General features: G+C 33.6%; 1 protein-coding gene across 1 annotated transcript in view; it reads left to right on the forward strand.

The window, feature by feature from the left end:
• LOC150097248 (Golgi to ER traffic protein 4 homolog) overlaps window positions 1–13,784 on the forward strand; it is a 179,620-nt gene that overhangs the window by 32,556 nt on the left and 133,280 nt on the right. The window contains exon 3 of the mRNA XM_090406838.1: window positions 11,726–11,807. Coding sequence (XP_090262964.1) covers window positions 11,726–11,807 — 82 coding nt within the window. The remainder of the gene's footprint in view (window positions 1–11,725; window positions 11,808–13,784) is intronic.

Below are 13,784 nucleotides of genomic sequence, written 5' to 3' on the forward strand. Positions count from 1 at the left end.
ATTGTTTTTGTTTTATCAATGTTCATTATCAGCCTATATCTCTTTCCTTCTTTACTTAACTTCAGCACTGTTCTTTCTAGTTCCTCTTTGTCTTCAATAATGACTGTGTCATCTGCAAATCATAAGTTGTTTATCTTTATACATTGAATTGAAATTCCCCTTGTATTATCCTTTATGATATCCATTGTTTTTTCTAAAAGCAGGATAAAGATGCTTGGGGATATTGGGTGTCCTCGTCTCATGCCTCTTGTTGTCTGGATCTTCCTATTTCTACACAGTTTCTCACAGTAGCCTCTGCATTGTCATTGATGTTCTGCAAGAGACATCACTTTCTCGTCCACTCCATAAGACTCGAGTACAGTCCATGCCACTTTCTAATTTATACCATCAAATGCTTTCTGAAAGTCAACAAAACAGGTATAAACATTTTAATTTTTACATAGAGCTTTCTCCACAATTAATCTTAACGTTAGTATTTGATGCACAGTACCACTTCTGTCTCTTCTAAATATCCTGCCTTCTTATCTTCCAGATTTTCTTGCATTAGTTTCCTTACTCTTTCTTAATATCATCATGAGTACTTTTCCCATGTGACTTGTTAGAGCTACTGTTCGGTAATTTTTGCAGTCCATTTTATTTCCTTTTTTTTTTGTGAATAGTTATTAGGATTGATCTTGTGGAAGGCAAAACACCATTCTTTTGGTGTTTTGCCTTCCTCTCATGCCATGTTACATAACCAGTACAGTTCGTCTATTATCGCCTTGCTGCCATGTTTCAACATCTCTCCAGTGACTCATCATTCCTAAGGCTTTTATAGTTTTTCAGATGTTTTACTGCCTTTATAACAACATTCCTCAGTATATATCTGTTTCTGCACCTATGCTTGGTGGTGATATTTCCCTCAATTCATCAATTAATTGCTTTTGGACCTCAACATCTCCCTGCATGTTATGTGACTGTGAGCAGTATCTTGTCCGTCTCTCATATTTCTTCTGTGCTCATCAAGATTTAACCACTTTCATTATTTATGGCTCTCTGCTTTGAACTCCATTTCTTGTTGATGTTTCTGATCATTTTGTATACGATTGTTTTGTATTCACCAAAGTATATATTGATAACCTTGCACTGTTTCTCAAGCCATTATAAATTTATCTTTTCTAACTGCCTTCTTCACTTCATTGCATTTTGCTCTATGCTGTTCTTTCATTTCCACAGAGATTTCTCTCATAATTTTAAAAAGCTCTTTTTTCTTAAATTATCTTTAATATCTCCTGTAGGATCCACCTTTTCTTTGGCTTTTCTGTCTCTGGGACTGTTTGTTCCACTGTTTTCTTGATTGCAGACACCACTTTGTTGTTTCTATCCTCCAAAAAGAACTGAAATTCCATAATGGATTTCAATTCTTTTTTTTTGAGCACTTTCCTATACACTTTCTCTGTAATTTTTTCACTCATTGTCTTCATCTCTCTCTTTCTGATTCTGAAACTATGCCTTTCCTTGTCACTTAGTTTTAACTTGATATTGCAATCTCTAAGTTATTATCTGATTCCATGTCTGCTCCTTGAAACATTTGACACTGCTGAACTGATGTGGCTCATCTCTTGTTTATGATTATCACATCTAGCATGTTCTTAGTTCTATCTCTACTGTTATTTATCATTTGTATGGATCACATTATGAAGGAAAACAATGTTAGGTTTGATATGCAAATTGGAGATATTACATAAACTCAACTCTATTTTATGCAGATGATGTTATACTCTTAAATCTAGAACATGTTAGCAGGATTGATTCCTTTATTCAATTGTAAAATTGCTGTAAGATATTTGGTATGAAAATTAGCAATTAAAATAGGCAGGGACATTGAAAACATCAGTTGCATCCTAAATGGAAAACTTACAGAACAAGTTATATATTGAAATAGACAATAGAATAAGCAAAACTGGTAGTCAGCTAAATAAATTTATATGGAATAAGAAATTATTAGAAATGCTAATCTAAGCTATACAAAACTATTCAAACCCATTACACTTTATGGATCTGAGAGTTGGGGTAGAGATAAATCTGTTTATCAAAGACTAGAGACTACAGATATGATAGTTATGACAAAAATTCTAGTTGGGAGTAGATGTCATCAGTTACAGAATCACATTAAAACTGATACCTGTTACAGGAACATGCATGATGTTAGCAATTAGGAATGTGTGATGAGAGCTGATCTCATGTGGTATGGTCACTTAAATGGAGGGTGGAAAAAGACTCTAGGTATAGTATATTAATGCATTTAGAAGCTCATTAGAAGACTGAAATATAGGATCTGGCAATATTGGAATCCTGAGAAATAACAGATTAATCTGGAGGAAAACTGCTGTTAGGAAGCTAGTAATAATATATACTTAATCATGTAGTAGAGCCTCCGTAGCTCAGGCGATATAGATGAAGCCCTTTGGTTGGAAAGACCTGGGTTCGATTTCTGTCAGTGACATGAGAAACCTTTATCTGGTTTCTTTCGACGAAACCCCCTCACCACCACCTACTCGGTCTTATACTGAGGTGGGGAGATTTTCACCCAGAAACTTGGGTTTTTTCGTTCCTGAGAACAGGCAAACTGGCCCTGTGAACACACACACAAATTACAGTCGTGAATACTTTCCTTAGGGAATGCAGTGAGGAGTGATGAACTTACAATGTGATGACTGTCCACATTACAATTCATCATGAACCCCCTCATTAGGGAACTCTACCCGTCCTGAAGGGATGGATGAGACTAAACAATCAAGTCATGTTGACTAATTTTGACGGTAATATATCAGAACACAGAAAGATAAGTAAATAATTATTTATTGACTTATTGCTGATATTTTGCTAGTGTTATAACCAGCATCTTCAGAGCACAAGACACAGTTTGTCACAGTATGCGAGACTACAACAACATGGGGCAATATGTTGTAGCAACAACACAAAGACTAAAGTTCTAATTAGGTGCCCTCTATGTTAAAAAAAAAAAAAGAGAGAGAGAGAGAGAAAGGTACTAGTTATGTCTTAAGATGACTGTCTCCCAAATCTTAGGCAAATTTATATATATGGATAATGCCGGATGTATCTTTTATGTTTGCTGATGTGGATGTGCACATCAACTACGCACTGTATTCAGACCATGAGTCAAACTGGCAACTCTCATCTGTTCACCCAAAGACAGCATCTCTCCTTTATCATATTCAGGAGTCTACGAAGTGCCTGCTTATGTGATCAAGCTTACTATGATCAAACAGGAAGAACTGTGGACATTCTCATCAGTGAACATAAAAGATACATCCGGCACTATCGCTATGGCAAGTCAGGCCTAGCAGACCATGCTCTGAATACCCTTGCATACAGGATCAACTGGAAGAAAAAAGTACTGCACAGAAACTTTTACGAGTCAGAGAGATTATTCTTAGAAGCAACAGAAGCCATGAAGCATAACCCGAATCTTAACAAATATGGCTGTATAAATTTGCCTAAGATTTGGGAGACAGTCATCTTAAGACAACACCAGTGAAATATCAGCAATAAGTCAATAAATAATTATTTACTTATCTTTCTGTGTTCTGATATATAAGGATAAGGAAGTAATTTTGCCTCTTTACAAGGCTTTGATAAGACCACACTTGGATTACTGTGCACAGATTTGATCTCCCTTGTTCCAAGGGGATAAAGAAGCTGTGGAAAGGGGGCAAAGAAGAGTTACAATGATTATATTAGGATTATGGGATTTAGATTATGAGGACAGATTGCGAGTATGTGGATTACAGACTCTGGTTAACAGTAGAAAGAGGGGCGATATGATAGAGGTCTATAAACTTTTGAATGGGTGTTATAGCGTTTCAACTGATGAAATTTTTTGTTATATATGGAAAGTGGGGAGAGAATATGTGGGCATTCATGGAAGTTAAATTTATTTGCAGTCAAGGAAGGGGTAAGAACTAGGTTTTTCTTCCAGAGATCAGTGATTGAGTGGCATAATTTGCCCTTATGGGTGGTAGCGAGTGCATCTAGTGTGAATGAATTCAAGGGTAGGTATGATAGCTGGGTTTGGTAATTTACAGCCTCCTTCAATGAGTCCTTGACTCCCTTCAGGTCTCAGATAATAATAATAATATTATTATTACCATCAAAATTAGTCAAATATGTGTGACGAACACATAAGCTTTTCTACACGTTTCAATCAAGTCGTGTAGTAATGTTATATTATCCTGCACACCCCTTGACATATCAGAAATTTCATGATGATGATTTAATTACAATATTTAATTTTTCCTCTTTACTTAAAGTTATGAGGCATGTGGAAATGGTATTTGCATCTGTAGTGCTTGTCTTCCCAAAGAAAGACTGTTCTAATTCAATTCTAGTCACAGAGAAGAAATTTTTTCAAGCCTTTCTTCAACCAGTTCGCAAATTAGTTGATCTCTGGCATAGGCAATTGATTTTTTTTCTCTTGGAAACATGAGTTTTCATCCTATAAATAAACTCAAGAAAATTAAGGGGATAAAAATCCCTTATTGTTTATCAACTTCGCCAGAAAAAAAATAGCCGTTTGGCTTTTCTTCTTAATTATAATATGTTATAATACAATATAGTGGCACACCTTTCTGGCATTCGTATAGTGAAGGTATGTAAGTTCTTTTCACTTAAAACTTTGATATCTTCTAGGTATAGCTACTCATTGATGAGACCTCAAAAAAAGATTGAAAACAGTCTGGGTAGTGACCTCTCCTCATAATGAAAAGCAGTAATACATCTCCTAGGAGATGTGTGTTTTTACATTATGAGGAAATATCAAGAATAGTGAGGGAGCTTGCTCCAACTTTGCATCGAGTTGCCTTGGTGTGGCACTACCAAGTGGTCACTTACGCTTGGATTCGTCGGCATGAAATGCTTAGATCGTAGTTCTCAATCTTAGAGTTTCGCTTACTGGCTGAAAAACAATAAGGGATTTTTATCGCCATAATTTATCAACTTCGCCAGAAAAAATATAGCCATTTGGCTTTTCTTCTTAAACTCAAGAAAATCAATCAACTGTAGAACCCATGCTATTCAAGATATTGATATATTTCTTTATTGACCACGAGATGGTAACAGATGCCTTCTGTACTCTTTACCTAGATACTGTTTAATATTTTCAATAGCTTGGGCTAGCTATCTCTGATTTCCTAAGAGTAGAGATCAACTGTTCCTCAGTTTCCAAAAGTTAGATAGGGCTGGGGAGGGGGGGGGCTTGTCTTTCTATGCAGAATAAAAGGCATTGGACAGTTTTTTTATTTTTATTATTTTTTTTTAAGTTAAAGTTAAACCTAGCTGAATTATTTTAATTGTTTTATAAGTTTAGTTGACCATTCATGATGCAAATGTTTTCCATTTGACTCCTTATTTTCATCTTTTATTGCTGGTTTTCCATACCAAATTTCATATTACTATTCCTTAAAATGGCAGATTTATTTACCAGTATAATATTTGCATAAAGCAAAGAATGGAGTTTAATATCTCTAACTTTGATCTCAGTTTAAATGCTGCTTTCCTTCATAATGTGATCTACATGGTGAAGATAGTGTGCATCTTTGCTTACACACCTGATTTTCAATTCTAACTGCTGACATATATTTAAGTATAAGCTTTATGTTGTTCTGTATAATGTCTAATTTATGCCATGTCATAGCATTCTGTACAACTTTTCTTTGGATATCTTATCATATATATGCCTTTTAAAATTTTAATCTACATCTTGTATGTTACTATCATTTCTCACAATTTGTCTTAAAGTAATCTAACTTAACCAGTTTATATGATTCGAGTCTCAGAACAAGGAAGATTCTGCAAGAATGGGAAGATCTTTGACTAATGTTGGAAATTTTTTCACTTGGTTTTATCCTTTATCCAAGTGTAAGCAAACAAAGTTTGCTTATGAAGTATTTTCAAGGCTTCAGGTGCTGACTTTGTTTGCTTACACCTGCATAAAGGATTAAACCAAGAATATAATTTCTTGGCAGCTTTGACTAATGTGTCTAATTATCAACCTATCAGTATCTCTGCAGTGATGCCGATGATTTTGGAAAGGTTATTAAGAGTTGACATACAAATATGGGTTGACATTGAATATATACTTAGCAAAGAACAGCATGGGTTTACTAAGGGAAAGGCATGTTTGAGAAACATGACTATCCCTTTGAGTCATGTTTGTTCACATTTTATAATAATGTTACAATTGAGTTAAACAATGGGAATAGATACACCATTATACTTTGTGATTTTGTTAAATCTTTTGTCAAGATTAAGCATGAAAGGAAGTTTCAGGATATGGGATCGGATTATAAACTATATAGCTTAGATAAAATGATGACTAACTGACTAATATTTAAAAAAAAAAAAAAAAAAAAAGTGTATGGGTTGTCCATCTGCAAGATTTAAATTTAAGGTGAACCAGTGGTGTACCACAGGGATCAGTACTTGGTTCATTGTTGTTCACCTTTTTATATTTACAACATTGGGAAATACAGTATGATGGGGAAGAAAAAAGTACTGAATAACTACAGTGAAATATGTTATGTAGTTAATGGGTTTATTAACAAAGAAATATATGTCTACACCTTGATGATATGTACATTCACAACTGTCAGTGGAATCTTGGTCGAATAAATCATTAACGATGGTAGATTACATGCTCCAAATGGGCACCTTGTCTTTCAAGACAGGTTTCGTAGTGCATGCAAAGTTCTCTGTCATCTTGGAGAACAAAGTTTGGGATATCTGCTAGACATATTGTAATTTTGTCCCTTAGTTCATCAAGGTTTGAAGGTGAGTCATGGTGAAATACCCATTCCTTCAACATACCCCAAATGAAGACATCAAGGAATGTGAGATCAGGAGAGCATGAAAGGGTGTGGGAATTGGAAATTCTGTGAACCTCGCATTTGAGCCTCTTGGGGAAGTGGTCTGGTAAATAGGCATTGGGAAATACAGTATGGTGCAAAAAAAAAAAAAAACAGTAATAAATAATTATGATGTGTGTAGTGACCTCACTTTGATTCTCTTGGACAAATTCAGGTCTCGAGAAACCAAAAAAACCTGTAGGTTCATCCGAGAACCAAACATTATGGAGGAAAGACAGATCTTCATAGACATTGGCCAGCATGTGTGCACAGTATTCCCACCATGCAGCATAATACATTGCTGTTAAACATGGACTCACCTCAGTGACTTTCAAAAAGGCCCCCACTCCTTAAGGATTCCCAAGTGTTGCCACTGTTCAGCCTTTACTCCATTTCAGAGACTGTGGCACTTGCTTTAGCACAGACCAATAATTCTCATTTGTGTTAACCGTTCGTGGTCTCCCCGAACTTCCTTTGCATTGTGGCAGCCCATTACATTAGAACCTCTCAATTAAAGTAATAATGGCAACTATTGCTTGGGGCATGCTTACGGAAACAACGAACAAACTTCTCATAAACATGTCATAGACTGGGACCATTTGCTCTGCCAACTTCATATGAATGAAAATAATGCTCAACAATAAACGTGTTTTCTTCCAATATCAACACCATTCTACAGCTTAATGTAGTGGTGTAGACTGTACACGTGCTCTTCTATTAATGTACATGCAGTCAAGTGACATATCTCATACCGTGTGTACTGAAGGAGATGTCCAAGTTTAGTGCCTGTTTTTTTGCACTATACCATATATGACAAATGACATATAAATATTTGCTGATAATGCAAAGATAGGCATGGTAATCAGAAATGCAACTGATAGGCAGCAGTTGTAAAATGATTTGAATAGGCTGGAATTGTGAACATGAGAATGGCTGTCAGTTCATTGTTAGTCAGTGCAAAATTATGCGCTTTGGTATAATGAGATGTCCATTAACATATATTGACAGGATTATGCTAGAAGAAACTGATCCAGCTAGGTATCTTGAAGTTTTAACAGATAAGGAGTCAAAGTTCAAGGGCTATATTGCAATGATTTGCAATCTTTGCAAATATAACTTGGAGCAGCGATTTTCAACCGGTGTGCTGCAAGATTTGTTGAAACAAATTAATTGAAAGAAATAATATCGTAATTTGCACATTTATTTATTAATGTATGGCCTTCCATCCGCGCCTGAAGCTCCCTTATTTATATTTTACGAAACTTACGGTTGATGAATCGGTTTAAAATTGTGTTAATTAGCTTTAATCTTTTGATAGGTGTATTTACAATTAACTTCATTTAAATCTCTTATTTTTAAGGTAACTGGTAAGAGTTCTTGTATTGTTTTTTTTTTTTTTCATTCAGTTAATTTTATTCAATAGTATTCCTTTAACATGGATATTATATATTCATTTGAAAAAATCAATAAACATTTTTAAAAATAATTTTGAGTATTGTTTTTCTTATTCAAAATGTCAAAAATATAGTTTAAAAATTTTTTGGAGTAAAAAAGTATAAGTAATTACTATTATTAATATCTTGTGTGTGTAAATCATAATATCAAAATAATGCCTATTTTTGCCAGATCATCAAAAAAATTAAAATAATATATTTTTAGTGTGCCACAGAATTTTAATAATTAGTCTAGATGTGCCATATTATGAAAAAGGTTGAAAATTGCTGACGTGGAGGATAATTGCAATGCTGGAATGAAGTTATTATGCCTGTTTATAAGGCTTTGATTTGACTTCATCTGAACGTTTGCAGATCTGGTCTCCTGGATTCCTTGGTGATGCAGATATAGTGGGAGAGAGAGCACAGAGGGAAATATTAAAGATGATATTGTAGCTGTGGAAAAATTGAGATGAATTGAAATTGTGGATAAGATGAGGACAAATTGAGAATTTGTGGACTGCAGATAGAAAAATTATGAGTAAGCCTTTTATTTATTGACATATGGTACATTTTTTTACTTTTATTGCAGAAAGTTTTCTTCTAATAGTGTCACTTCCTTGCATCTTCTGAGAAAGAAGTATTATGTCCAGTAGAGTTATGGGATTATCTAACCCTTATCTCACTCACTAGATCATTGCTTATGGATATTCAGCCTTTTGTTGACAGGATCACATTAAGTAAAAAAAAAAAAAAAAAAAAAAGTATTAAAGAAATACAAGAAATAGCTTTCTAACACAATACTGATGAATTTATAGCATTACCTGTAAAATTATAAGAAGATTCAAAATATTTTACGAGAAATCTGAAAATTGTATTCAAAGCAAAAAATAAAATTAGTTATCAAATTTATTTGATTTGATTTCAGAGACAGCAGCATCATCATCAGCTTTTGACTCTGGAATACTCAAACATAAGACATGAAATTTGCAGGTAGTAGTAGTAGTAGTTTTTAAACCGAAGAAAATTTTCAAGTAAAGCCAAGATGGAATACCAAAGATTTAGACTATACTATACTCATATTTTTGCATACTGAAGTTATATGCATATCAGCCAGCATAGAAAGAACAAAAATTATCATAGGTGTAATTAGAGTAAGTTGATTTTGCTTATCTCATTGCAGTCATAGAATAAAATAAAAATTAGAAACACATTGATGAAGATATAAAAAACAGAATACAAAAATTCTTTTGTCTTTGACAGACCTGTGTGTGATTGGTGGTTTTTGAGTCCAACTTTCATATAGATGTTTGTGAATCACAGGTAGTACATGATTTTTGTTGCCTCGTATGAGAACACCTTGCTTATTGTTGGCTTGAAGCAGCTTTAAAAAATTCTTTGTTTGGTCTCCAGAGCAGGATTTTTGGATTATCAACCCTTATCCTAATTATAGTTTTTTTATTATTATTGCGTATCACCTCCAGGGAGTCCAAAGACTCATCGAGGGAGGGCACCAACACCATCTACTGCTTACCACCACTAGTTTTTCCACAGACAAAGACAATCACAAACATCCATGCCCACAGCCTTTTGGCTGGAGAGCAGATACATTAACCACTCAGTCAACCAGGCTGGCCTTTAAAAAATAAAAAAATAAAAAAATAAAAATAAAAAACTTGCTAAGATCTAGAAATTAAGGAGCTTAACACAAAATAAATGTCTGTGAAGCAATGATACTACCCATGGTTTTAATTTTATATCCAAATGATTATTGGGACCAAAAAATTTAAATGCAGAGATGGGTTAAGAGACCATGGTTATAGAAAGAAAGAAGATTAGAATGGTTTTTGGGTATGCTTCAAGAATGAAGTTGTGAAAAATTCCAAATAAAGCATTTCACTGAAAGTGAGGTGAAGGATTAAGAGGGTGATCCAAATAAATTTACTTACCTTGTGTGGCTAACAGATGACATCCCTTCTTTGCATCATGTTTTTGTGTTCAAATCCCATTGTGGTATTGTTTTAAAAAAGTTTTTAGGTGCAGATGTCATCATCCAGCATGAGACCACCTTTAGAGCATGGCATGGTTTTATTTGTTCTTGAACAGGATTTCTGAATTATGTAACTCTTGACCCACCTCCATTAATATGTGACAGGTTTCCAGTCTTCTAAAAAAATTACAAATTACATTTTGGACAAATTAGTGATTATAATATGAGCTGGGCTAAAACACTCACTGACCAGAGAGATGGTTGAAAGAGTTTATTTGTCCATTTATCATTGAACCAGCAGACAGAGAAAAAGAAGAACACAACTATAAATCATCTAGGCACATGTTTAATGATAGATTTTGTTGTAATGTGCTTTCATTTTCAAAATGGGAACATTTTAATCTTTCTAGGAAACCAATTTGTGTATAATCACTTCGGCCAATTAGCAACTCCTTTACCAAAACTGGTTGAGAAATCATGGATGAATATGTATGTCTGCTCTTAATATCATTTTTCTTTTTTGTTTCATGATAGATCAGAATTGCTACTTTCTGCTTTATTATAGTTACTTTGTACTAGTCCAAAAGATGACCCTTTCAACATAATGCAAATTTCAAAGTGATAGCTAGATGCTCCATATGTATAGTGTGTTTGAATAACTTTTGCAAATAAATCAAACTGCTTGAGACTAAGTTGCTGGCCAAAATTGCTAGTTCAAATCACAAAATTTTTTTTGTATAAATAGTAAATAGATTTTGGCAAGATATAACTTACAATCAGTTTTAAAAATTCATATTATAGAAAATTATAATTGTTTTGTACAGTGCACATAAAATTTACAAAACAACTGATATTTAAAAGAAGATTAGAATGGTTTTTGAAAACGCCATCACTTGTTTTATTTTGAATGAAATAATATTGAGTGAAAGGGTTAGCTTGTTATTTAAACAAGCCAGCCCTTTTACTCAGTATAAAATAAAATAAAAATGAATAATGATTATTCTATTAATGCAGTTGGTATCTTATTTCTACAATTCTTTCATTAATTAATATGCAAACATAACTATCCTTAATCAGATAAAATATAGATTCCTTCAATAGCTTCACACTTTATCCTGAATCCTGAAAAGTAATTCTATTTAATATTCTAATAGCCAGTCTTTTATCATTTCAAAAAACTTGAAAGAATTATTTAATAGGCATTTACAAATCTAATTGTTTGTGAAACAGTAAACAGAATCTTTACTTTATGCCTATGCATTCCTATGGATAAAAGGACAGTTTACTAACTTATTTCATTTTATTAGTTAAATTAATAATTGTTACAATTTATGTTACTTTCAGTTATATAATTTAAAGGTCAAGATTTAATATTAACAGATTTGCTTACCTTGCAGCATAACAGTGGAGCAGACCTAGCCAGTTTATTTGTTGATGCATTATCTGCTTCTAATACAACTGTGACAGATGAATATTTAGGTAAGTTATTAATGGAATTCTTTTCATTAAGTAGCATCTCCAGATTGGAGGTATGTGACCATGTGGAGTACTGAAAAATATACCATGATAAATGCTGTTAAGTATGAAGTTTTTTCACTTGGTTACAAAGTAAATTATACTTGACAAAAAGTGATATTCTTGTTTAATTCTTGATCCAAGTTTACATGTGAAGTATCCTCACAAGTAGGTTAGTTACTTGTATGTGGAGGCTGACAACTTCACATCAGTTGCCTTAGTATCCCATAATGTAAAGCATGCTTTTTTTTTTTTTGGATGTACATTATGGGATGATCAACTTCCCAGACTAGTTTTGACCGTTGTAGGCGTAGGTTTCTGTATTTTAGCAGTTCAAAAGAAAAATTCTGGTATTGCGACCACATTTTTATTAAGATAAATAAAAATAAACAAACCTGACAAGTTTCGTATGTTGTTTGACTTACATCTTCAGGGGTTAAAGGTAACTAAAAGTTTAAACACAAGAAATGAGAAATTACTCATATTAGTCCATTCTATGATGTTATGGTCGTCTAACTGTTCATTAAATTAAAAAAATCTGAATGCAGAATCTGTGCATGCTAAGTTTGAACAATGCTGGATGTTGTCACATTCTGTTGTTCACATTCACACTGTTCGAGGTCTGACTTAGGTATATTTTTTATCAATGCTGACCAAACTTGTTGTAGAATTAGGCCCTGGTTTTTGTTGCATTGCGTTGGAATTCTAAGCATATTTGCAGCTTCTTTAAATTTCCTTGTGAAACAGTTTTTTTCAATATAAGACATGTTCGTTTTATGCCAGAGTACATTATGGCCAGTGGAAGTTGTGTGGGATGCTAGGCCTGATTTGTGTTCTCTCCTTTTTTGCACGTCTTTTTGGTGTTCATTCATACTAATTTCCCCTGATCTTCCCGTTTGGCCTACGTAGCAGATGCCCAGATGCCACAGGAACAATGAATTTTATATTCACCTGGTTTTTCTAAAGGGTGATGTGGAGGTTTTGGGGGATGTAGAAATCTTGATATTTTTTCTAACTTAAGAAAAGCAACTTTAATGTTATGTTTGCTTAGTAATTTGGCCAATTTGTCTGTAACATTCTTGATGTATGGTAGCGTGATTGCGTTCTTGAAATCTTGCTTTTGTGAGAAGATTGTGGGAGGTGTGTTTAGGATTTTTTTGATTATCTTAGGTTTTTTTTTTTTTTTTTTTTTTTTTGAGGATCTATGTTAAATAATGTAATTCTTCTGGAAATATTGTAAGCTGTATCCTTCAAGGTTTTTATTAAACTTATATTTTGCCTGCGGTGGTGGTGTGAGGCCGCATTAAGAAATCTTCCTGTGTTGGTGGGTTTTCTATAAATGGAGAAAGATAATCTATTAACTTTTTCATTGATTTCTATTAGGATATCAAGAAAAGGAAGTTTTTTATGTTCTTCCTGTGCCTAGTGAATTTTATATTGTTGTGTAGATTATTAAGATAATCTTTAAAAACAGTGAGTTCCTCTGTTGTTCCTGCCCATATGATGAAAATATTATCATCTACATAACGATGACTTGCAGCGCTGCTTTCGACAGTGGAAAATTCGTATGCAGTGGTGTATAGATAGAGGTGGAGAGTATGTTGAAGAGGATAACAATATGGGCAGGAACAACAGAGGAACTCACTGTTTTTAAAGATTATCTTAATAATCTACACAACAATATAAAATTCACTAGGCACAGGAATTGTATTATTACAATTGTAATAATATACCACATTTTTGCAACCAGTCTCATTATTTAATAGCCACACCTCGTATGCCATATAAAAATCAGTTTAACTTAACTATGCAAATACCAGTATATTTTTTAGATCACAATTTCACACAACATGAAAAACTCTAGCTACACAGCTTGGGCCTAAAACATAAGTGAAACATGAAAATGAATATAAATACTAGTACTGGAATCTCAAGTGCCAA

This window comes from Typopeltis vanoorti, chromosome 17 (assembly GCF_054136105.1).
Source record: "Typopeltis vanoorti isolate ZY-2024b chromosome 17, IOZ_Tvanoo_1.0, whole genome shotgun sequence".
NCBI lineage: Eukaryota > Metazoa > Arthropoda > Arachnida > Uropygi > Thelyphonidae > Typopeltis > Typopeltis vanoorti.